General features: G+C 37.2%; 2 protein-coding genes and 1 long non-coding RNA gene across 3 annotated transcripts in view; 2 read left to right on the top strand and 1 right to left on the bottom strand.

Annotated features, from left to right (window-relative positions):
- The first annotated feature begins 312 nt into the window (after positions 1 to 312).
- Positions 313 to 3109, top strand: sod1 (superoxide dismutase 1, soluble). The gene is made up of 5 exons (XM_028031859.1): positions 313 to 469; positions 1822 to 1918; positions 2012 to 2081; positions 2531 to 2648; positions 2735 to 3109. Exons 1-5 carry the CDS (start codon positions 398 to 400, stop codon positions 2840 to 2842), a joined length of 465 nt encoding a protein of 154 aa, XP_027887660.1. The 5' UTR covers positions 313 to 397; the 3' UTR covers positions 2843 to 3109.
- A 5396-nt stretch (positions 3110 to 8505) lies between these two features.
- On the bottom strand, positions 8506 to 15982 carry LOC114153361 (uncharacterized). Its single transcript, XR_003597312.1, has 2 exons — positions 15886 to 15982; positions 8506 to 12987 (listed from the first exon to the last, which is right to left on the bottom strand). It is a non-coding gene; the product is annotated as an uncharacterized LOC114153361 (long non-coding RNA).
- Positions 15983 to 16255: 273 nt separating this feature from the next.
- The window catches only part of LOC114153357 (T-lymphoma invasion and metastasis-inducing protein 1-like), a 64827-nt gene continuing 55574 nt past the window's right edge, over positions 16256 to 25508 (top strand). Inside the window, exon 1 of the mRNA XM_028031853.1 lies at positions 16256 to 16453. The gene's annotated coding sequence lies outside the window, so the exon portion shown is untranslated. The remainder of the gene's footprint in view (positions 16454 to 25508) is intronic.

Below are 25508 nucleotides of genomic sequence, written 5' to 3'. Positions count from 1 at the left end.
TCCAAGAATGTTGTGAGGAAATAACATCATAACATGAGGTAAAGCTAAAAAAAAAAAAAAAAAAGTAGGTAGATTTTGCAATACTTCTAAGTTTGTAATTGTCAACAAGTATGAAAAATTTATATGTTTGTGACATATGTCCATATCTGTACCAACATAGGCAAAAAATATATTTATTCTTTCTAGAAATAATTTTACATACTTAAACCACATTCGTCAAACCTGGCTACTGTAGACGTTTTTTCATACAAGTTTGCGACCAATCAAAATATCCCTTCTTAGTCTATTGGCTATCTGCAATATAAACCCGCCCACTACGTTCATTGACGCAGCTTTTATTCAGCTGGTTTTCTGCTCCTTGTGATAGTGAATCTGGTGAGGCCTGATTGCTGCAAAGATGGTGCTCAAAGCCGTGTGTGTCCTAAAAGGAGCTGGAGAAACCACTGGGACGGTTCACTTTGAGCAGGAGGTAAATGTGCGACTAGGTGTAATAATTAGAAAGGTGTCAGCTTCAAAGGAAAAAAGGAAATTAATATAGTTTTTCGGGTGCTTTAGCTTTGTAATGCTAAGGAGGCTAACTTTCATTCACGAGTTAGCTAACGCTTAAGTTTTCAAGGAGACACGTCCTGTTTGTTGTCACCCACCAAGTCCCAAGCTTGATTTAAGTTTTTAATCAAAGATTTAGGCATGTTTGTCGCAGATTCGCACAGTTTCCCAACACTTGCTCGATGCAAATTAGCTTTCGAGTGTGTTCTGCAAAAACGTAAAGTGCACATGTATTCAGTATGTTATATTGCACATAACCTTTGGACATTTTCGGGCTGGGAGTGGTAATTATTAACCGCGTAGACGCCTGTTGTGTAAGTTGGACATTAGCAGACTTGCTAGTGGTGGTTTCTTAATCACGCCCAAGTCATTCATAACGGTGTTTAACTACTGTGCGTTGATTTTTACGTAACCTCACTGAAAAGCTGCTGCGTGGGCCTCACAGCTGGGTGATATGAAAGTGTCCATTTGATTTTTCTGCCGAGTCATTCCCTCACTCCGTCTTGGATCGAGTCTCCACTTCGTACCCGCTTTTTGTCCCCCTAGCGTTGCTCTCTAGTTATGTACTAGTTTCTCGCATAAATATAACTAAGTTTTGGATGTCATAGTGTATTTTGCACACGTGCAGCGATGTTGCGCATGACTTGGCTCCACATTTTTACTTGTAGTTTTCTTAATATTCTCTGGGTATAGTAGTTATGCTCCTTGGCCCCCTGTTCCTCTATTTGGTTATAAACATGACTGTCGTGTAATATTGTGATTATTTGAATGGAGGCTTTGCAGACAGGATCTTGTTAACTTCAATGTGACTTAAATGCAAGTCTTTTTATTGTGGTTCTGATCCAGATTTGAACTTTGCTCCATTTACCTTCTTTTTAAGCACTTAGGACCCATTGGATCAGCTCAGGGTCATGAAAACACCTGATCAAATCAAAATATCTTTGAGGAATTTCTTATTAATATTTGAGTTGTTAAATGCATACAATTTCCATAGAGTAGATTGCAGAACATTTGTAATCTTTTAAGATTTGTCTTCACTATATTTCTGTGTATTAAATTGTCTTGGTGCATTGAGACATTGTGCTATATAAATAAACTGAAGTTTAATCTGTGGATGTAGATGCTGGAAAACCGTGTATTTCAACCTCTTGAAAACACACGTCTTGAAAACGTGTGTTTTCAAGACATTCAGTTAAATTTGCTTTGTGGGTAATTAATCATTGCTGCCTGCCTCTGACAGCTCTTTTGTGCACATTGTTGCTGTTTAATCCCCAGAATGAGTCAGCTCCTGTGAAAGTTACTGGAGAAATCAGTGGCCTCACACCTGGTGAACATGGTTTCCATGTCCATGCGTTTGGAGATAACACAAATGGTGAGTGGGTGTTTTTAAAGTTCTGCTTAAATGTTTAGAGGTGCTTTCCACTGGGGATCTAAAGGATTGAATATTGTATTTTCTCATTTCCAGGGTGCATCAGTGCAGGACCACACTACAATCCCTTTACAAAGAACCATGGTGGTCCTACTGATGTGGAGCGGTAAGTTGATCAAGGGGAAATGAACAGAGACATGTTTAGTGAAATTTGCCTGCCTGGAAATGGAATAGATATTGACCATTTCTATACATGCTAAACAGGAGAAAAAAAACTAGACCACCTGATTTTGTTAATTGGATATCAATCTAATTAAAGTTGGCCAGGTCATTGATCTATTGAACAGTGAGAAAAAAGTTGCTGCTGCTGCTTTTCCAGCCTAAATGAAATTGAGGCTTTAAGTACTGATGCTGTTATGTCATTAACAATTGTAGAAAAATACACACATACACAAAGAATTAATGCTTTGTGCCACATTTTTTTCACAATGGCTATAAGGTGGTACTAAAACACTTGTACTTATTTTTATGTTTATAAAAATACATTTTACCTTAAATGAATTTGAGAGCCATTACTCAGGGCTAAGAACTGGGATTTTACTTTTCTCCAATTAGACACGTTGGAGATTTGGGGAATGTGACTGCTGGTGCCGACAATATAGCCAAGATTGACATTAAAGACACTTTTATCAAGCTCTCAGGGCCCAACTCCATTATTGGCAGAACTATGGTGGTAAGTCATTTTCATCTATTTTTTACATTGATGCCTAGATTTTTTTCCTTAAGTCACAGACTCTGTAAATCTGCTTATTCTGTTAGATCCATGAGAAGGCTGATGATCTTGGAAAAGGAGGAAATGAAGAAAGCCTCAAGACGGGTAACGCTGGCGGGCGCCTGGCCTGTGGAGTTATTGGCATTGCCCAGTAAATCGAGTTCTCAAAATGAAGCACTGAAAAGTTCCCCAAGGCATTTAATGAGAACAACATAGCTACTAGATGTTACCTTGTTTTTTTCAGAACTGTGTGAGCTTTTGATTTCTTTGATAGTTTAGCCACTCTGCCCTATCTGTTCCTATTTGAAGTTGTCCGAATGGGGTCTGTCTGCCAAATAACTTTGGCCCAGAAGAATTGGTAACGCACAAGTCATTTATAAATGTATACGATTGCAAAATGAATAAATATTTCTTCAGATTCATGTTTGCAATTGTCATGTTTTTTTAGTATTCAGACTTCATAATTGAAGAAGTGATGTACTTGAGTTTTTTCTGTCACATACAACGTGTTTTGCAGACCCTTCAAACGACTGCCCAACATGTATTTTGTTGCTGCTGTTATATTGCAGAATATTTCAGTAGTAGTCAGTTGGTTTGGGTTCTGGCACAAGTGGATTTTATGTTGTCATGTGGTCTTGGGTTCAAAATCAGTGACCACCTTAACAGTTACTGTTGCAGGGTATTTCTTTATGGGTAGGTTAACAGTGCAACAGCGATTCAGGTGCTTCACTTCATATTGGTCAGTGCTAAACTTTAAGATCAAACATGTTTCTTAAATCCCTTTCAGTATGGCCTCAAAGTATTCAGAATTCTGTAAAGGATTCTGAATAGCACTCATTTGGGTGAGTTCACTTAATGTCAAAATTTAGTAAATGTCATTGCCTAATGTGTATGTTTTCCAAGGGAAAAATGGAATTTTTACAGCACAGTCATTTAACTGTTACCTGCAGTCGTTATAAAAATTCTGTATACATCAAATATAAGTTAAAAGAAAGCTCTGAGGGATGTTGGCATGTGAGGTAACTTAACGTTTCAGAAATTAAACAAGCCTTATTTTGCTGTTTTAGTGCTTATAATATAATTGTCACTTTATAGATATGAGGAAGTTGCATTCATTGTCCTCTATACCCTAAGGTCTTTGGTGAGTGTCGGAGGGATTCTGACAATTTAGCAACTACCATGTGTTAAACTAGATTGTCCTCTAGAGGGCGTTGCTAAACCGAATTGAAACTACAGCTCTCACTAATCTGATATTCAATAGCCGTTGAGTATATAAAAAGTATTTTGATTTCCTTAATTATTGTTTAAAAATACATTCCAGTACAGCATTTACTAGCAAATTTTATTTTGTAGCATTTTATTGTGACACACCAACATGTGTTATACTAAAAAAATATCACTGTCACACATTTAATTTCATGCCAATCTTGGACCTTGGTGCCTTTTTGTGATGCACTGTATAGTTTGAAAGTTCAGATTTATTTTTAAAATTAATTTTGTAAACTGAGCAGCTGAGCCCCATTGGGACCAAAACATGCAAGGTGGCATGTATCTGTGTATACAAACTTTATACCCATCACCTCTTTCAGATAGCTGGTGGATGATATCTGAAATCACCTTCTCTGAACACTTCTTACTTTACACATGAATGGAGGCTGCCTGTAAATTGATATGGCATGGTGATCTTCAAGGAAATTTAAAGATAAGGGAACCCTTTTGTTTAGGTTTTTTAGAAGAAAAACTGGGCACCAAAAGCATCTTATATGGATATACACTATATAGTATTTTTACATTTAAGAAGTACCTAGATCAAATTATAGAGATGCTAGAGATCCTTTGTTTATAACCTAGATCAGGTTATAAACAAAATATCCACAGCACTTCTAATCTTAAAGAATGGAAATCAACTTTTGTCTACTTATGGTTCAATAATGGTTCCAAAATATTGCTTTTAGAGGAACATAATACTGAATAAAGGATTATATTTGTGTGGAGTACCTGCAGTGATGGAACCCTTAGTCAGGGACTTGAAACCAGGTCAAAACTAAGGGGAAATGGGTATATTTGTGTTTACAGATGCAACCAGTGAAGGAAAAAGATAAGCCGACTGCAAAAGCAGGTAAAAATAACCTGGAAGTGAAGGTGATGAATAATAGAGACTATAAGTGCGGCTGACAGTGAGGTAAAGGGAGCACGACAGCAGTCAAACAAACCTAGTATAAAGGTGAGTTATAACAGAAATGTGTAAAGAAGAATATAACGAGTAATGGATGGGAACTCCAGCTTTCCATTGGTGGAAGAGTTTTGTCAAGTCTTAAATCTTCCAGATTTTGTTGAATCTTGTATTTTAAAATGCACATTTTAACTTTGGTATTTTATATATGCATTTTGTGAGAAAAAAAAATATTTAGCTGTCTTCCTCATAGCTTAAATGAAAGGCGGTCCTTAGAAAGCTGAATATCCTGAGGTTGCCAATGTCTTAGAGCAAAATGTGGCAAGGAAATAGATGTAGGAATGTTTGGTTCATTGTTACTGAGTTTTTAACTTGCCACTTGGCAAACATCGGCCATCTCATTTAAATCCAGCTGAAACCGTTTTTCTACAACTACACAGAAATAAAAACTATGTTCCATACAAAAGTCCACATTTCATTGGCCATTATCAGTTCCAAGTGAAGGTGTTGATCTGTTGTTACATAAACATAACTCAGAGGTCAGCGTCATTCCTACATGTTACATCAGCAGATGACGGTTTCTCTTACCAGCATGTGTGTATTGTTTTTTGTGCACTTTGGCGGGGAAGTGTCACAGGTTTATTTTTATATTCATAAGCATGCAACTTTGGGCTTCCAGGGCTGGGAAGAACCAGTGTGGTCACATTTCTGGAGACGACTTCTAATTCCTCACACTTAGCTCTTTAAGCATTCTCGGGCATTCTTTTCTTGAAAGACAAGCAGTGTTCTGAAATGTAAAAAGGCATCCTCCATGCTTCTTTAAAATATCCAGGTTAACCTCTTGACATTTTACGATAACAAAGTTCAATGTGCTCTTCAGACATATATTTTTCCTTGCTTACTCTTCTTTGCATTTCACAGAACATCACAATAAAGTACATTAAAATTTGCATTTAAAATGTGCGTGGAAACGTCTTGTTTTGTTTTTTTGCCAAGGTGAAAGTTCACCTTCCTGTACACTGTCTACCTGTATCTCTGTGGGAACACTGCAGAGAAAAGGATCCGTAGGTCAGGGGTGAGATGCCATAAATGGTACACATGCTATGGGACATGGTTGGTTGGTAGACTGACTAATTAGAAGACTCCCTTTGACCTCACCTTTGACCTCACCTTTGACCTCCTCAGCTATGTCACATGAGATCTTTAAAGGAGTCTGTGAACACAAAGTGCTTTTAATTTTGACAGATAGTGTCTTTAATGTATCTTTAACTTTTTAGTTATGAGCAAACTAAACAGCTTTACCACAGTATATAACGGTGAAAGGAAAGGAAATTGATACAAGGTTTTCTTTCTTTTTTTTTGCAGATAATTAATATAAGGTGATGAGGAGTAGAGATACATCCATTCATTTTAGAGAATGAGGAACTGTGGAAATTGAGTTGTACAGACTAGGGAGGAAGTAGAACTTGATTTGTTCTACTTCCTTGTTTTAGTTCCTTCCAGGGAGTGTAAGATATGAAGTACTCTTGTTTCTGAACTCTTTGAAAAGGTAGATTTCTGAATTTATAATGACTGTGTCTTAAGCTAATTTAAATGAACCAAAACAAAATGTACAGAGGAAAAATGCCAATATTTATTCTGAGTGGTTGTTGTTTATTGAGAGAACAAGAAAGGTTTTTTTAGTTATCTATGTAAGGAATGGATCTGGGCTTGTTGACTTTGGGAAGTATGTGAGTTATTTTCTGATCTTTTGTAGTACTTAAGTCAAATAATGATTCCAAATGAGTGCTGATAAGATGTTATGTTACTATTTGATGATCAGGTCAAAAATGTGTGAGACAATAATGGGTGGAACTTAATAACTTTCATTTTGCAATCCTTTTTTTAGGAATATGGAAAGAAAAGCACATCAACAACAACAAAAAAATACTCGAATTTAACAAACATCTAAACAACAGCAATGAAAGTTGGAAATTATATTTGGAATTCAGAAAAAAGGAAAATCATGTATAAACCGGAGGTATTCACAGTGAAGTGTTAAATCAGCTGGGAGGGATAGGAAGCAGGTCCTTTGAGTCTGAGTCCATGGTCCTTGACTGGAAAAAAGTGGACTTATTCCTCTGAGCAGAGAGTCCATCTCTTTTTTAAGCAGAAGAGTTTGTCAAGGTGTCTGTCTTGTTTATGAGTAATAATAGGATGAAATGAGAGAGAGACAGATGGATTAGGGCTTCACAATGACCTTTTAGAGCTTATGATTGTTACGCAATTCATTTATTTATACTTTTAATACATACTGTTTCTAGATTCATTGGACTGATTATAGTTGAAATGCTTATTGAAGTTCCTTCAGATACAGACACACTAAACAGTAGCTGTTGCTTTAACAATTTTTCTTCTAAAAACGTTGGACTATGTACGTTACCGTGTTTCCATTTAAAAACTTTCATATGTGTGTGTAAAATGTCCTGCACAGGTGTTAAGTGTTCTGAGGTTTACAGACAAATAAAAGCATCCAACGCTGTTTGTTAAACCAAGTTGAACGATTTAACAAATAAAAGAAAAGAAGAAACCGTCAGAGAAGAGGAAAGACTCTCTCCTCAAACAATCTTTTAAATAGAAGAGAAACGTTAGAGTCCAGATTCACTCAAAATATATATTTTTTTACCAAATGGCATTGACAATAACATAAAGACATGGATGAATAACCCACTTTTCATTGAGGGTTCTGGCTTGACCATGCAAGAGCAAGTCCACTTTACTTCCTCTTTTACAGAAATTCATTTTTATCAATGGTAAAGTCATGTGAGGAAGCTCTGAGCAAGATCTTACTGAAAAAAATATCTATTTAACATGAAGATCCTTTGCTAGAGTTTAATTTTTTCATTTGTAATGTTCTTCCATATCCACAAAGGAAACATGTAGATTTGTATCTTTGTTACTGTTTGTGTTTCTTGATTTGTTTGGGTGCCTTTGTCTAAGTAGTTATTTTTGATAACTTCCGATCTCCCACTTTGAAATCACAGAGACTCAAATTTCTTATCCTTTGTTGCTAATTTGAAAACAAGCATGAAGGCTTCTTTAACTGGCTACAAGTCTGTTTATAAGTTAAATTAGTTTGCCTTCAACCTTATTACATAAATTACAATTATGAGAACGAGTTAAATTAATAAAGAGTTCACTTTTAAGTTTATAGGTAACCAGTTGCATTTGTAGGTGATTTTATATACTGCCAAACACAGTAATTCAGCTGAAGTGATTCCAAAATACTTAAAATAATTTTTATGTATTTGTTACAATTAAATTAAAATCTTCACATACTATATACAAATTTTAATAATTTCTTATTTGTTTTATTTATTTTTGCTTTGGCCCATTTGCCCCTCCACACGCATCGTTGTTGGCTGTCTCTATTTGTGGGATTTTCAATTAATGCAGCTATTTGAAAATGTTGAGATTTCATCCCTGCCTCTAACCTAACACTCAATCTAAAGAAAGCCAGATGTGGTTTATTATACTGAGTCTGTTTTATCGTCGCATGCATAATTGCTACCACATTTTTGGTAAGATTGTTTTGCATGGATGAAAACTTCCCTCGATGTGGTTCTATGTTTGTAAAGAACTTTTAAGAAAAGATTACTACAAAGATTATTTCAAAATGTTACATTTTAATGTGGAGAAACATTAAAATACTTTTATATTTTTGTGCAGCTATCAATTGTAATTTCATAAAACAAACCTGTGTAGCTAGGACACCAAAATGGAATCTCAAAAAGAGCCTGACATGCTTCTAAATCTGCTTCTAAAGACTAATAGCATTTAACACTTCATGTATAAAAATACAAAAGAGAGAAAACGAAATACCTGTTTGGTAAAAACGTTAGGAAAACCAGAAGAGGTTAAAAATATTCATCTACATTTTTAAATTTTTTGCATCAGACTGTTAATAAATCTCTGTTACCCATAATGAATTAAACATGACATCTGATTTAAAAAAAATCTGTTTGGGTACTTTGGTTATTCTGTCTAATCAAGACAGTTTTTTTCAACATAAAATCATCAATATTGAATAGCAGGTCTTGTCTTCTTTTCCTCGATGTCAAATAGCCGGATGATTTATGGGCTGCATTCATTAGCTTGGCAGCAAATTTTATTCTGACTAAATCTCATCCTTCTCTGCCTCCTGTTGTCTGGCTCCTTCTGGCTGCTTGTAGTGTCTTTAATTGTTAGACCTTTGCCAGCCAGCACAGCAGAAAGCCACTAAGGTACTGATGTGTTAGCAGAGTCACACCAGTCCAGCTCAAAAAAGCAAAATAGTAATTTTTTTTTCTGTGTAAGTCATAGTGGTGATTGGCTTTGCTGGTGCACTCAGAAAGCTTCATCGCAAAACATTATGCAGATTTGTAGTGTTTTTAAAAATATTTTAGAGTACATTTCTTTTTGAGCCAATTTTTTGTGAAAATCTGTAGGATGTCACCGACTTCAAACAAAAACCTAATTTCAGTCTTTTGTGTGTGTGTGTGTGTTTGTGGAGATTTTGTTTCTATGTATCTCTCTCACTGGGTGGTAATAGTTAAACTCTTCCATTTGGTGGGATTACTTCTCCACTCATTCCTGTGGGAGCTGCCGTCAGCCCGTCATCTTTAAGCAGAATGCCATGCCTTCTGATGCTTTAATCCCTTCTCTCCTCTCTTCCCCTCCTTTTCCCACACTCAACCTCTTAACCTCGTCTCCCTTTTCTCTCCTCCTTCCCTCCCTTCTCGCTGCGGCTGTCAACTTTCAGCTGAAGTGGCTGAAATCAGCACATGCAGTGGAGGATGTGTGAAAAGCTTAAATGTTGCAGTTCGATGTCAATACTCTGCTGCTCGTGGGCTTTTTGGGAGAAACTAACAGCTCCTTATGCAGTGCCTTGAGGACATATTCCTATCCCTTGAACTTTTTTACATCTTGTCACATAACAACCACAAATATCTGTGTATTTTTAGGGGATTTGGTATGTGATATATCAACATAAAGGAGTGTATTATTTGTGAAACAGATGTAAAAGGATCCATGCCTTAAAATTCTAAAAAGTGTGAATTTGGGTTAGTGCAGAGTTCTGGTACGTCTAAATAAGATCCAGTGCAACCAATTTCCTTAATCTGAGACTGTGTTTGAGCTATTTGGCCTAAGTGAAAAATGCAGTCTCACAGAAAAAGACATAACATCACCTTGAACATATCACTCCCATAGGGAAACATGGTGGTGGCAGTATTATGCTTTTGGGATGCTTTTCTTCAGCAGTAACAGGGTCACTCAGAGTTTAAAAGAAAAGGGATGGAGATAAATACAAGACAATAATGGAAGAAGTTCACCTTCCAGAAGAAGTTAACTACTCTGAAACAAACTTCCAAAGTTAGAATAAAAATGATATATTAAAGCATACAGTTGCGCAGATTGACCCATTCAGGGTCCAGCCCTAAATCCAAATATTAGTACAAAGACCTGAAAAACAGGGGGCAGAAAATACATGATGAAATTAAAACTTTTGGAAGGCACAAACAGCTCAACGAAGACAACCCCACACAATATGACACAAATAATAGAATTTTGAATATTTCTTTGTTAGATTTTGACCAATACTAACTTTAGCGCTTAGTTTTACTGTCTCTAACGCCAACCGCCTGAAGCTCTGTCCTAATGGGACTAGATGATGTAGATTTGAGATGGCTGTGGGTCACAGATGAAACGGGAAAATCAAGCAGACAAATAAAGGATCCAGTTCTGTCACTGCTGCTTGACCCAGAAACATTCACATACATGAAGACTTTCTAAATTAGGAGTGGAATTTCTCTGTCTATGTTTTGTGTTAAAAGACTAGGGAAGAAAGTGAAATCAATGAACCTCAAATTTCTACTGTTCAGAACCCATAGACATGCCGGCGGCTCCAGTAGCCACACTTATTCACCGACTGTGTGCTTTGATTCTAATGATGTTAAACATACCCACAACTGTAGAGTTCTCTGCCAGAAGTAAGCTCTTTTGATTTAAGAGAAACACAGTATATATAAGAAATCCTAATCTTTTCTAAGCTGTGCTGATGCCCAAACTTGTCAATTTACAGAATAGCTGCAAAAAGCTGAACTTTGAAAAAGAATCTGGTATCTTTCACTGGCCAGTTGAATAAAATCCTTGCATCTAAGACCACAACAACCTTCTATTATCCTCTCGTGGACTGCTGTTTATTTTTGCCATGTCCTTGTGGAGAGTGTGGCTGTAATTTTCTGCAAGGAAATTTTGAGTCTGCATGTTTTCTGAAGATGAAAAACTTGTGCAGTTTAAAGGAAAAGAGATGGAGAACATAAAATCCTGACTGGATTTCATGTTCCTCCTCTTGGTTTGATATATTTACCGAAATACAAAAGTAAAAAACAAATTAAACAATCAATTCTGTTTTTGCTAATATCACATGTGGGATCAGACCTTAAGGGTAACAGTTTTTTTGCAGCATGTGTGTCAAAATCCATTTACATTTGTGATAAACGGTAAAATCTTATTATGTTGATGACTGCGCCCTTAAAGAAATGAGGCTTTATAAGTAGAATTGCGTGTGTGTGTGCGTGTAGGCGTGGGTGTACGTGTGTGTGTTTGCAGCTCTGCGAACAGTGAAATAGGTCATCTAGTCGGTGCTCATGAGTTTGTGACAGGGTCAGGAGGTTACATGGCGTGTGCAGCTGTCTGCTTGCCGCTACATCCTTGTCCGTCTCCCTCTCTTCCTCTTCCTACGCTGTTCCCCTCTCACACAATCGAACACGTTTTATTTCTTCGGCTGCCTTCCATTGTTCTCTGTCTTTAAAAATGGGATTTGGAGAATAAGAGAGCTGAGGTAGGCTCTCATGAAAACAAAAGAGACACATGTGTGTGTTCCCACCCCTCCCTTAATGTTCAGGCAGCCCAGATTATCATCACTGAACACTACACCCTAATTATTGCTGCTCCCTCTTTACACTCAGAGGGATTATGACTGAAGAGCGTTACAACATGCATTTACCCCAGTAAGCTGGATGGCACCAGCATGCATGTTGCTTATATACAGCACATCTTTGTAGGAATAGTTGTATAATACTCATTATTTTAATGGGTCTTCAGGGAACAATTTCTAAATTTTACGCTGTGCTATATGAATGATGGATTGTAATGTCACTGGGTTGTCTAACTGGCTAATCATGTTGTCAATACGTGACTGATTAATCAATAATGATTAGTGTAACTGTGTAAACTGTCTACTCTTTAGTCAGTTAATTACATTACCAAGGAAATGAGGTATTTACAACCAGCTGCGTTAGCTGGGAAATTTCAAACTTTGAAAAATAGGTAAATCCTTTTTGTGTCTACTTGAGAGTGCACAGAGATGCAAAAGCTACACTTTATCAATTACCTTAATTACACATCACACCAGACCTTGTGATGTATTTGTTATACCGGATAAATGGCCTAGTTTCTTGTTTTTCATAATGGAGGGCTGAGGTCTAACACCTGATGTCTGGTTAGTCCCACTTGGTAGATCACACACATGCTTTGTAGCTGCGAATAAGAGTAGTTGTATTATTCACTATATCTATTCAATGTATTTTTCTATCTATGTTTTTCTGTACTCACAATAGGATTGTGTGCACATGCTAATGTAACGTGTGCATGCATAAAGACATTGTATGCTAATGGAAAATGTAATTGTGTAAGACAGGTATTAGCTGTGAGGACTGGATAGTGCAGCCACTTGCTAATGTGACTAAGAGAAAGGTAGCAGCCCAGAGGAAATGTATTATTGTACCTTGGCAGCCCATACATTATTCATCAGCTTGACTCGCATGGCTGCTGGTAATGATTTTATCAAATGGAGCATGATGTGTGTTGTTTCCGTACAGGAAAATAGCATCCTGACTGTCTGTATCTTTTCTGTCAAACATAGTATGCTCATGACTTTCGAAATAATATGTTCTGCATCCAACATGACAGAAAGCATAAAATGCTAAATTTATTTTATCTACCCAATGCCATTCCCACCCATACGCAGACCTTCTATGATAAAGAATGATCAGGTTTGAAAGGTGGAGCCTATTGTAACCAAAGGTCAGCTCAGGTATGACGGAACTGCAAGAGAAAGAGAGAAAGAAAAAAACATCACAGACCTGAGCAACAAAATCCAAGTAGTGGGCAGGCTTTGATTTTTGTTTGCTACATGCAGTTCTAAATGCTGACTACATCTGAGAAAAAAACGCTGAGTTTGGTTGGTTCATTTTGCAGAAGCAGCATTTCATATTATAAAAAGCAGAGTGAAATTAGCAAACAAAAAATTACATAACCTCCTCCTACTGAAGCTGTTTTTATTACCTTCTGTGTTTCTGTTTGTTCAATCATGGTGTTACATCTGCCATAAACTACTTTCTCCCCACTCCTGTCTGCGATTACATTACAGGCCTACGATGCCTTGTTTAAATAGAAAAGTAGGAACAAGGTGATGTTGTTGTCTTGCTGACTTTGTTTCTTGTTACAGCTCTGATTATAACACAGGCTCTGTTGTTAGATACTGTGTACTCCTAGATCTGCGCTTCTTAAACTGTGATATTTGCACCTAAGTGGTATTCTGAAGAAATTTTGCTATTTGTTATTTTAAGGGAAAGGTGATACACTAATGACCTTTCCAGGGTGTAGCCCACCTCTCACTCAACAACCTCCTGAGAAAAGCACTCTCCAAAGGCAACATATTAACTAAAAATAAAATATATTTATTATTTTTATTCTGACACAAAGAATCACATAAAAATGCTCAGTATGTTTACAATCTCTGTTGACAGCCAGATTTGACTGTTCCATATATTAATAATAATAATTTACCAGCTTATGTGTTTATTTCAGCTAAACAGGCCTAGTGTTAAATAAGTGAGTCAGTGTTAGCTAAACAGAGCATTATTTTACATTTTACATAACCGTCACAGGAAATTATTCCATCACACATTTGTTGACGCTACAAGATTCTGTAAATTTATCAAAGTTAACCTTGCTAACAACCTTTGCCAAATACAGCAAAGAGTTTTAAAGGAAGTGTGACTCATCTTACATGTTGGTGGTAATAAACAAAAAACATACAAAGAAAGCATAAAGAAATCTTGAATTGTACTGTACGTCTTTCTTCTAATAAAGCAAACAGGTGTTTGTTGTTTTATGAAGATACTGTATATGTTTCATTTATTATTATCAATAGTTAAAGTTAAATTTCACAATGGAAGGACATTTCTCCTAACATGATTTAGGATGAGTGATTTGCAGAGAATGGGATTTGATGAGCTGACAAGGGCAAGATGGCATGCAACATGTGTGCAAGCAGATATACAGTTCTGAGATAGGAAAGGGTTACCTGCTGCCTTTTTTTTGCCTGAACAAGGTGCTGAAATGCCATCAAGTGCCAGAAGGTGGAAAGCTGTAAATATGTTTGTGTCTGTGCACCAGAATACATGTGCTGTATAATAGCAACATTGTGTTCATGACTGCCTCCCGCTTTCGTCCCCTGTGGAGGCAGTGTCAGGTTGCTTTTGTTGGGTGGATCTGTTACACTCTCTGCCCTTTTTCCTGACATGTTTGCCTCCATAAATGTTGAACACCAAAACATTTTTCAGCTCCGGTAGAGTAAAGCAGACATTTAAATCAGAGACTGTCAGCCTCTTATGTATGATGACAGTTCTAAAAGCCAAACATTTTAGGGAAGTAAATAACTAGAACAGAAACATATTTTGCTATTTTATATTTTTGCTGTTATTCATTCATTATTTTAAAACTTGAAATTTTATATGCTTTTCTCACTTCTACCTTAGTTTGTACAATTCAAGATTGTTGAGCTACAATGTTGCCCAAAGTTTTAAGTTTGGTTTCATCATAAAAAATTAAATCTTGCAGCTTTACTGCTTAGTCCTGACTTGGAGAATCCAGTAGATGGCTGACAAATGTAGAACATAACCAGCACTTGTCAGAAATTCCTGGATATCTTCCAGTTCTGCTGTCAGCCTCTTGTCTGCCTCCCTTGTCATTTCATCAGCTTTTGAGAAATATCCAGTTTTTGCAATGTCCCTGTTGTCCCACATTTCCTCCATTTATTGGTGAGCCCCACTGTGTCATAGTTTGTACATTGGGCTGCAGGTTATTTTTTTTTCCATTTCAGTTTTGCAATGAGATCCTGTACCTCTGCAATAAAAATGGCCTTTGATAAATGAGCAAGATGTCAGAAAAACCCTCTAGGCAAATCAGTTTAACTCAGGTTTTTCAGGTTCACTATAATTGGTGGTGGGTGTTAACCCAAAAAGACTGTATGTTGGATCACCAGGTGCTCAAACAAAGCGTCAGTTAAAGGATATTCATATTTGTGTAACCATGTACTTTAGTAAATATATTTGCATTCACAGGATGAGTGCCAAAAAGTATGTGGAAAAAGTTTCTAAATTGGTTATCAAATCTATTTTTTTACACAAAAACTTGAGATATTTGTGGTGTGTATAAAGTTACTTTGTAGAAACACTGTTTTGTTTTTTTAAGGTATTCTACCATCTTGTCTAACTTCAACTGAATATTTTTCTTAATTATCCCTGCATAATACCTCAAGCTCATTCAATTTAGGTGAACAGCAATTTTCAAGTTTTGCTAAAGATTTTTAGTGATATTTAGGTGTGTACTTTGACTAGACCAATAGAACAGACAAACTTGCTTTGATCATGTGACTAATAGCAGATCCAGAGTGTTAATAATAAATAAACAAACAGAAAGTAAAGAGTAAAAGCAGCTGCATCATACACATAACGGCACATTAATAAACATTTTTCAAAATGAAACATCTTTATACTTATTCATTAATATTTTTTATCATCTTTTAACCAAAACCAGCTCTTTATTTCTAGTAATTTTTCAAAGTTACATAAGTAAAAACAGTTTCCACCCACTTAGTATTCACACTGTGTTGATTAGATCATCTGTGTCCTGAAAAGAAGAAATGATCAGACTTACAATATTAGACAGTGTTGCTTGCTGGCAGGTTGTTTCCTTGCATTCTATGGCTTGTCCGTTGTATAATTTTTGTCTTTGTTTGTGTGCAGAGCTTGAGGCCAGAGAGGCAGTAATTAAACAGAGGACTGGGACATCTAAAGGCTTAGAGGCACAAACCCAGCACCCATGCTGACAGTCAAATTGCCAAGCCAGAGGAGGTGACCGAGCGAGAGAGAGGGAGAGCAAGAACAAGAACAGCCAGGAAAGGAGGAAGAAGATGAGAACTGTGTGAGAGCATGAGTGAGAGAAGAGGGGAAACCAGAGAAAAGAGGGCGGGCCTAGACTCAGGCAAAGCACACACACCCTCCTACTCAGCCCACAGTCTGGTCTAGGCATGCAAGTGGCAGCATGTGGGAGAATGTGCTCCACTGTGTGTAGAGTGAAACACTACGCCGGAACCTGGGAGATGTCTGTCTGATGCAGGGATTTCCCTCTTTTTCTCCTGAACAGGACGCATGCTGGCTGTGCTTTAGTACCCACCGGGAATTAAGCGGGACGCTCACAGGAAACACGGGTAGCTTAAGTGAAGGTAAGGAGATACTTTGCTTATTTGAAGATGTGCTGAGAGCTTTGAGAACTGAAATGCATACAGAGAGAGTTGTGATGGGATTTAAGGTAACTTGCTTCAGGCTGCTTCTGTATAGAAATATATATTAGATGTTGATATTTGAGGGGAAAAACAAGAAAAGCTATTTAAAAGAATCCACATGTGGATACAGGATTTTTTAAGAGCAGGAGTATGCAGGAGTCCTGACGTGCAATACATTATCACATATAGGCGAGAGTTTGTTAGTTTTAATCATCTACATGCTGTTCATGTAAAAATCTGCCCTGCATATGGATTCAGATTACCATCTTGTATGGGGCATTGTGTGTTTTTGTGTGTGTTAACGAAAGGACTTTATCAATCATTAATGCTCTCACTGGAGACCTTGCCAAGTTTCTTATACAAGCTTAGTGAGTGATAACAAAATACCTTAACAGCGTCTCTGGACTGGCAGCACCTGGCAATCCCAATGCAAAGCTCAAAGGGCAAACACTGCTGAATTCCTTAACGGCGTCTCTGGCTGATTGTTTGCCTCTTTTTGTGGGAGCTACTGATGTGAAATTACATCTGATAAAGAGCAATTTCTCCCAACTCCAGATCAGAAAGAACTATTTGTTGCTTAAAGCGATTGTGGTCCATTAAATAGTTCTTAAAGAGTTTGCTTTACTTAATTTAAAATAGAACATGTTTTTAAAACTTCGGTTCACATATTCATAGGTTCAGAATTCAAGTTGATAAAAGGGATGCATTAAAGGCAGATTTAGATATAAGGAATACTTCAGCCTACTTTGGGTTTGTATGGAAATGAAATTTTAACACTGGGAAGAGAAAAGATCAGAAAAGTGGACTGCTCTGAATGAGACTTATGGACTGTTCAATCTCTTGACGGGAAAGTTGTAACTCCTGAAAACTTTGCTCTCAGCAACAGCAAACATAGAGGGCAAAATATAGCAAAATTAAGATAAAACACACAGAGATACAGAGTCACAGCTTTGCTGAATTTATTCCTTCACAAGAGAAAAAACTTATTGATGTGTCATATTTTCTTTGCTCTTTTAAGAAAAACTCAACATTGCTGAACTGTAACACTTTCGGGAATATGACTGAGATTAAAGGAGAAACCTTTCAGCTTTCCTTTCATTTAGAGACCTTGTGATCAGAGCTGGAATGTAAACTATTTACTCCCTGTCGTATTTTTTGTGGTGCCTGGTTTAAAATAGTGTCGGCATTCTTATCCAGCAAATATTTAGGATTCAAGCATACCTTAATGTCATTTTAGGCACATATTTACATCAAATTCCCTACAACAATAGAGGGCATCCAGGTGGAATTGTATATATATATATATATATATGAAGTCTGGTTTGGGGCCATGACTGAAGAAAGAAGAGCACTCAAAGTTAAGGTCATATAAATATACATATTTATATGACCTTAACTTTGAGTGCTCTTCTTTCTTCAGTTTTATCTTTCCTTCCTGGTATTCACTGCTTCAGTTGCTTCAACAAGAAACTTGAATATTGGCAGGGTGTTTGGAGCAAGTGATCCGTGAAGGGATTTATAGTGGCAGATAAAAACCAGTTGGTGTGTGCATGTCTCTGAGTGTGGGGGGGGAGTGCGTGTGTGTGTGTGTGTGTGTGTGTGTGTGTGTATGGGTATATTTTTACACCACTGACAAAGACTTTGCGAAAGCCAGAGGCAGCGAAAAGAGAGGGAAGCCTGTCTTATCTCTCCCACTGATACGTATCCAGGTTTTTGTTTGTAGGCGTGTGAGTGTTTGTATACTTGGTGTCTGTTGGGGGCAAATACCTATGTGTGTGGGTGTGTGCGAGAAAACAAAGTAACCATGTGCTGTGTGTACAGTAAGGTAATATAGTGTGTGTTTGAGCATGAATGGGACATTGTCAAGTCAGCCTTGTGGGTCTTTTTATGTTGCTGACTGATCTCGTTTTGTATCATATCTTCCATCGAACATTAGTCTTATGCTCGGCTAAACTTGTTATAGTTCCCAAAGTAAAAATATAAATTTTCTTAAATGGGTTTATGTTAAAAGATTATAGTAAATATCTTACCTGCTATATATAACTCTGTTTTCATGTAGTCTAAGTCACATCAGCTAGAGCCAAATGCTGTAGCTAACGGCTCCAAGATGTACTGAGACCTGAGGGGACTTTTATTCTCTTAAAATAACTCCAAACTGTAAAATGTTACATTCTCAATACGACTTCCACACAGGAAGATCACTGGTGATATATCCTTTGCTATTCACATTTCTGGTTTCTACATTTCGAGTAGAAAAATAAGGGCTAGTCCTAGGTTATATTGTTTATGTGTCAATGGGTACTGATAACGGACTGATATCAGTCCGTTATCAGTGCAGACTGATATCAGTCCACACGTTATCATTAAAGTAAACAGAAGTAAACAGATGCACACCGGCACTAACTGAATACAGTTTGCTTCTTCATCCTTTGTAGTGTGTCCTTTGCTACAAATCCCTAAAGTAAAGAAGCTTGTTTATGCAGTGATCACCATGATTTAAATAATCTTCATCACAGCTGACAACAACTTGAAATCTTGTCCCTCATTATTCACGTTAATGCCTAAACTACTTCTCACACCTTGTGGAAACTGCATAACATAACTACAAGCATAACACATAAGACATGTTTTTATGCAGATGTGGCAGGCCTGATGAAAAGAGGTTGATGCAATTATCACAAAAGCGATGATCTCTTCTTCCTCCATCTCTTAAGTCTTCCTCTGCCCCTTTTATTTTCTGAAAGGTGCCTCACTAATGCCTCATCCCTCTTCCTCAGTGGTGCACAATTTCTGCTGTTGAGCAAATATGGGGCTTATGGAGTCCCCAATGCAATAGGGCACTTTAAATGTTTGTGTTTGCCAATGTGCCTGCCTGACGTGTGTGTGTGTGTGTGTTCCTTTCTTTCATTCCCCCTGTTCTCTGCTGTTGTCACTGGCAGTCCAGTAGACAAATATTGCTGAAGTCTGGTTTGGGAAGACCATGACAGGCCTGACAGCTGAGGGTGGAGGGAAACAGAAAATGTTTCTCTTTCTCTTTTCTGGTTTTATGAAGTGTGTCTGGGGGTGCTGGTTCTGTCATAGCAAAAACTGAAGGAATCTGTCTGCACTGTAGACGCAGTAGTTCTCTGAAGGGCTATAAAAGGTGGAAGACGAACATTTATTTTTGTGTCTGTCATGGTGCGTCTTCTCTCACGAGGTTTAAGTAGTTCACAATCTAACTGTATGCAGGGGTCCTAGAAAATTTCAGATTTTTGCTTTTTTTCATCCAGTTTTTGTCACATCATGGACATTTGAGTACAAAACATTAACACTAAACCTACCTGATTATTGTGTTTTACTATTTCCAGCTTTCACAATGGCTTACAATTTTTTGTTGTGCAGTACAGAACCATTTTGTCTCTTTTTTGGAATCTAGACTATTGACTCTAATTGAAAATCTGTAACTCCTGAAGTTGTCAAGTATCCTACATTGAAAGCAGATCCCTTAAATCACAGTTTCTGGAGTTTGATGTACAGTATTTGTTTGTTAGCAAAAAATTCTTAAAGATAGCCATTGTAGTGGTTTGTTTAAAACTTTCGAACCAGTTTGAGAACCACATAGGAACCCTGTGTCTTGTAACGTGTCACAAGGAAAAATTGTTTTACTTAGTAGGACACCTATGCAATTCGAGTTTATATGTGTTTAGGTGTGGGCTTTCATTGGAAAACCGTGCAGGATAAGACTTGCTAAATTAGTCGGTGAGAACATTATATCGTGCTGACGTCCTAGTTTACATTTACTCTGTTTGTAATGTCACTCATCTGGTTGGACAAGAATGCTCTGGGTTGGGAACTGGAAACTTTGACTTATCTGCCTGATGAGGAAGAAAAAAGGGGCTTAGGTTGGGGCACAAGTTAGAGGAGCAAGACTGGAGGCCTGTAATTTAGGAAAGGGTCCATTTGAGGGGGATGGGTGTCTCGATACTGACATGAGCTGGCATCTGTCTTCGTTCATTTCCTTCCTTTTGTCTGTTCTTTCGCCTCTGCTGTGATGAATTGGGAGTTTTCTACTTCCTTCCTTCCATTGCTCCCACCCTCAGTCTCTCTCCTATGCTCTCTTTTTCTTTTTATCTGCCTGTGTCTGTCAGTCCTTCATATTTGCTCTCTTTCCCCTTTGGCGTGACAGCTTTACCATCCTTGTCATGTTTGCATATTATCTCTAATCAGTGTTGCGTTTAAGCCCACACATCAGCTCTGGTGGTTGCCAGCTCATGTTTTTGAAATGTTGTATACAAAAAGATAGATATTTACATTTAAAGCAGAAAAGAATAAACTAGTATTAAAGATGTGCAACACTAATGTTTTTTTTTACTGACTGAGCAACCTGCAGTGTTTACTAGAGATAAGGAATGTGCATTGTATCATTTCTCTTTAGCAGGAAAAATATGTACATTGTGATCAGAATTGTCATTTATAAATTCATTCATTTTAAAAGATTGTTACTTTTGCAGCTAAAAAATATTTTTTTCAGTAATGGTTTCATGAGGGCATCAAGAAATAATAATATATTCCAAAATATTCTCTGTTATGTAGTGGTATAACAACAGTATTCTAGTGGATAGTAGGTGAGGTTTACATTTACAATAGTTTTTGTGTTTTAGTTTTTTGTTAAATATTTTTGTACTCCTTTTTGATCAACTCAAACTGCATGAAAGACATAGGATATTATAAAACTGACAAATGACTGGAATAAATGATTTCTAAGTCTGTAACTTGCTTGTCACACAAGTGCAAAGTTAATGACTCAAACCTTAGCAGTGATCATATTGGATTCTGAAATCAAATGAATCCTCAGCACATCCAGCAGTATATATGCAACATATCATCTAAAAGATGTACCATTTGATGACATGAACTGGGTGAAAGTTGGATCTGATAGGAAAAGGAAACATGCCTTGAGAAGAAATGTGTGAACAGAAGGGAAAGAAGGACCTCAGAGCAAGAGACTGGAAATATATCTGTGTGTGAGGTGTTGAGAAGGCTTTTAAGAGAGGAATTAGAGCAGAGGTGTAAAGAGTGTCTTCTGAAGATTGTGTTTATGATTTGTTTGCACTGGGGAGAAATTGCACTCTTTGGAACTCTCTTTGATTTACTCTGACTTCAAACCCTTACAATACTGACTTTTGGAGTCTTTTGGATCAACCGCTGTGTAATTAAGACAGGGGAACTAGGCAATTTAGACCTTGTCTGTCCTTTTCACCTTCACTCTTACAGAAAGTATGCAGACTTGGCTGAAAATTTAGTGCTCATCACATTGTGTCACTTCACACTCCTTCTTATTGACCTGGAAGTAATGCAGAGAGAAAAGGCTGTATGTGTATAAGTAACTGTGTGCAAACATGCATGTGAATAGGAATGTGTGGTTGAAGGCTTATGGGCAAAACCGAATGCATTCTTTTGTTGTCTGGATTTTGTCTCTTTGGAGGTAAAATAACCCCCAGTTGAGTGCTGACAGTTGAGTGCTGTTTATAATTTCTATTAGACTGTGTGGCTTTGTTATTGTCCTGCAGTGCAGAAGCAATCAATGTGAATGTGTTTACGTGTACACAACTACGGTCATGCAATCTTTGTCGTCCCAGCCTTCTCTTACATGTCAAAGAGTCATGTGGATCTTACATGCAGGTCACTAATGTACTGAGAGGGTAGGCTCTATTCACTGCAACAACTTGGGGTCTAAATAATAACCCCCAGCTTGAGTCCACTCGAGAGATCAACTCCCAGGAAATGGACCCATTGACCTAAATCCAACCACTTCTACTAAAGAGACTCAACATAAATTGCATATATTGACATCCTTGTCTGGAGTCTCCATAGGCAGCAATGGGAGGACCCTTTTATGTTTACCCAGTGATGGTTTAAATGGGTGTGTATGTCCCTTACAAAATCACCGGATTTCTTAAAATATATTTCATGTATTATTGTTTCAAATGCACACAGATTGTACAGTCATGTTCTTCTTTTTGTTTGATTTATTTCAATAAAGATGTTACACTTTTGATTAAAAAAAACAAAACAACAAAAACATGGCTGTCTTTATCATTTGATGAGTTAGAAAGATTTTTTAAATAAAAATCTGGTTATATAACCAAATGGGAAATACAAGTTTTCTTGACCACTTTGAAATAAAGTGCCACTTATAACTGACCAGCAAATATTTAAACAACCAGTTAATACCTAAGCTTTCCACATCTTATCTACAAATATGAGGCAGTTTTAGGGCTTTACATAAAGCTGCAGTATATATCTTTTATAAACAATGCTTTTTTCATATTTGTTAAAACTGTGACTGTATTGCTACAGAATAACATGACACTTTGAGAATTTTTTTTACGGATCATCTGCCCCATCTTAAACTGCACCACACAGTGGAAGTTATAACAAAAAAAACATATTTTTCATAAAGTTACATAAAGCATCTTCAAAGTTGAGGATCTTGCTGAATAATAGATTTTCAGACGGTGTTTGATTCTGCAATATCTGCTTTATTGCTACTTTTTATTTATAAAGTTTTAACAGCTCAACTAATAACAGGGTTCTTAACCATTAATGAGTCCTTCACAGTGACGTGCGGTCAGGGGAGGCAGGTGAGGCAGTGCCTCACCTGCCATCATGGAAAGAAAGAAAATATATAATCATAAAGTAATTTAAATTGTTATATTCATCCGGTGGTTTGTACTAAAAAATATTTATTTTTCATGTAGCTTCACCAATTTCGATTTTTATTTGTTCAAAATCGCTGAATTTTCTTATTTTCCCATTCAAATGCTTGGAAGCGATGCCGGTGAGGCAGCAGCGAGCTCTGCCTCACCTTGGATTGCGCAACCCCTGGCTCTGCGCTGGCTGCTAAGCGGAGAGAGCATGTTGCTGTACGGCGTCAATAAAATGGTTTAAACAAATTTAATATGTGAACTTATTTCCAATAATTTAGCTTATGTATATAATGTACAGTGCTTTTTGTCACCAACTGTGTTTGTGTAACGTGTTTCGTGTAATGAGCGATTATAAACGGCAGAGAACAGGTTCGTGGTGAGGCAGGCAGTTCTCTTGCCTCATGGCAGGGGGCGCTCAAGATCCCAGACGTTCGTCTTGTTCACTCCTCAACTGCCGAGTAAGTGACAGCGAGCTAGGCTAAACGATTCGGGAAGCAAGTCAAGTGCAGCGATAGATTATAATAGAGATAGTGATTTTTTTCCTCTCGCTTATCCCGACTTTCGACATGGATGACTACATTACAACACTAAAAAAGTTTTCTCAAGTGGACTTTCAATCGAAGCAGGTAAGACAGTAATGTTATTAATGTTAATGTTATTACTGTCTTACCTTAGGTAAGACAGTAATAACATTTATTTTGTTTTGTTTTTTAAGGAAATGTGTGTTTTGTGAGCTACAGTTTGTATGTGTAAGGATGCAGAAGTGAAACATAACCTGTAAACTGCTGTCAATCTATGCATCTATTTGCAAATCTGATTCTGATGACGTCAGTGCCTCACCAGCTATGAACCTCACCGCACGTCACTGTTCATGAATCTTATTGTAAACCAGTTTTGTTTTCTTCCCAAAAAGGCAAGGTACTTTCAAGACATTAAACTTCATGTATCAGCATACATTAGTGTTGATAATCTAAAGTGTATTTATTTTACAGTCACAAACAACAGTGGTTGTCATATACTTCCCTTTGGTGTTTCTTTGCTGCTCAAAAAGCAAATAAAAGTAAACGGAGCATTTTGTGCTACATGCAGCAAATAAATGTTGCCTGACAGAGTGAGTAATTTACTGATTGATAAGTTGAAATTCTTAAAAACTTCAGCTAGGATTTTTTTTTTCCCACATGTTATTTAATTATGCAGTGAAGCTCTGGATGTGCACTGTGTGACATAATCATTGAGGTGGATTAATGTTTTTAAAACCTTTGAAGAACACCAGTTTCACAGTCTGGGCGTAGGTCTTTGTCTGAATTTGTCACACCTTCATGCGTGAGGACATTTTTTGTTTTTCTGTGTGATGTAAAAATGAAATGAGATAATAAGGGTGGGTCTCTTCTGTGAAACAATCGTGTGAAACGTGATGCAAATTGTCCCTGAGTGAAACCTGTTTTATTTCACACTTTAAACATTGGGGCAGTTGTTTCTTCTCTCTGTAGCTATGGTGTTTTTTGTTAGAAAGCCCAGAACATCTTGTATTGTCTAGTCATGCATTTGTGAGCGTAAAGCACAGAGAAACAGCTGATGTTTATTTGTCACATTCTCGCTGAGCGCTTCTTTCTCCCCTCGCTCCCTGGGGGATATAGTCTTGTCTCTCTTTATAGGGGGGCACTCTGTTTGCACTTGCTGTTGTTGACTCAGCTGCATGGATGCACTGAGAAAACTTCCCCTTTCCTTATCCTGCTCTTCCCCTCCCCCACTTCCCCTCCAGACCTGCTCTGTGTCCATTTCTCTGCTGTTAACATGTTTCACAACCTCACCAGCACCTTTTGTCAGGTTTAGTCACTAATTACTTATTTTATCTCTGTAACTTTTAATCTTTCATTTTCTCTTCCTTCCACAAAGCCTCTCACTTGCCCCTTGATGATTGGGGATTTTCATGCCTCAGTGGTAAGCTTAATTAAGAAAGTGCTGGTTTATGTATTATTTACTTCCCATTGCTTGACTTCAACAGTGCATTCAAAATAATACACTAATCATGTATCGCAGTATTGCAGTGTTCATAATAATAATTAATCAAACTATCTGTGGCCCACTGTGACTGCAAAAACCAGACAAAGTTGATATTCTTTTAATAGGACATTTTCAAAACCATGATTTATAAAAATTATTTTTGCTAATTTTGTCAGTGTTTTGTTTTGAGTTACTTTTCATAGGTTATTTGAATCTGGATTAATGGAGAAGACTGATTTATATTGAAAGAGGTGTGAATTATTTCAGTTTCGGCTACAGCTCTAATTGTTTTTCCACAAAAA

The sequence above is a fragment of the Xiphophorus couchianus genome, chromosome 11 (assembly GCF_001444195.1).
Source record: "Xiphophorus couchianus chromosome 11, X_couchianus-1.0, whole genome shotgun sequence".
Taxonomy (NCBI): domain Eukaryota; kingdom Metazoa; phylum Chordata; class Actinopteri; order Cyprinodontiformes; family Poeciliidae; genus Xiphophorus; species Xiphophorus couchianus.
Note: the sequence above shows the minus strand (reverse complement) of the source record. Positions and strands in the feature narration are given on the sequence as shown.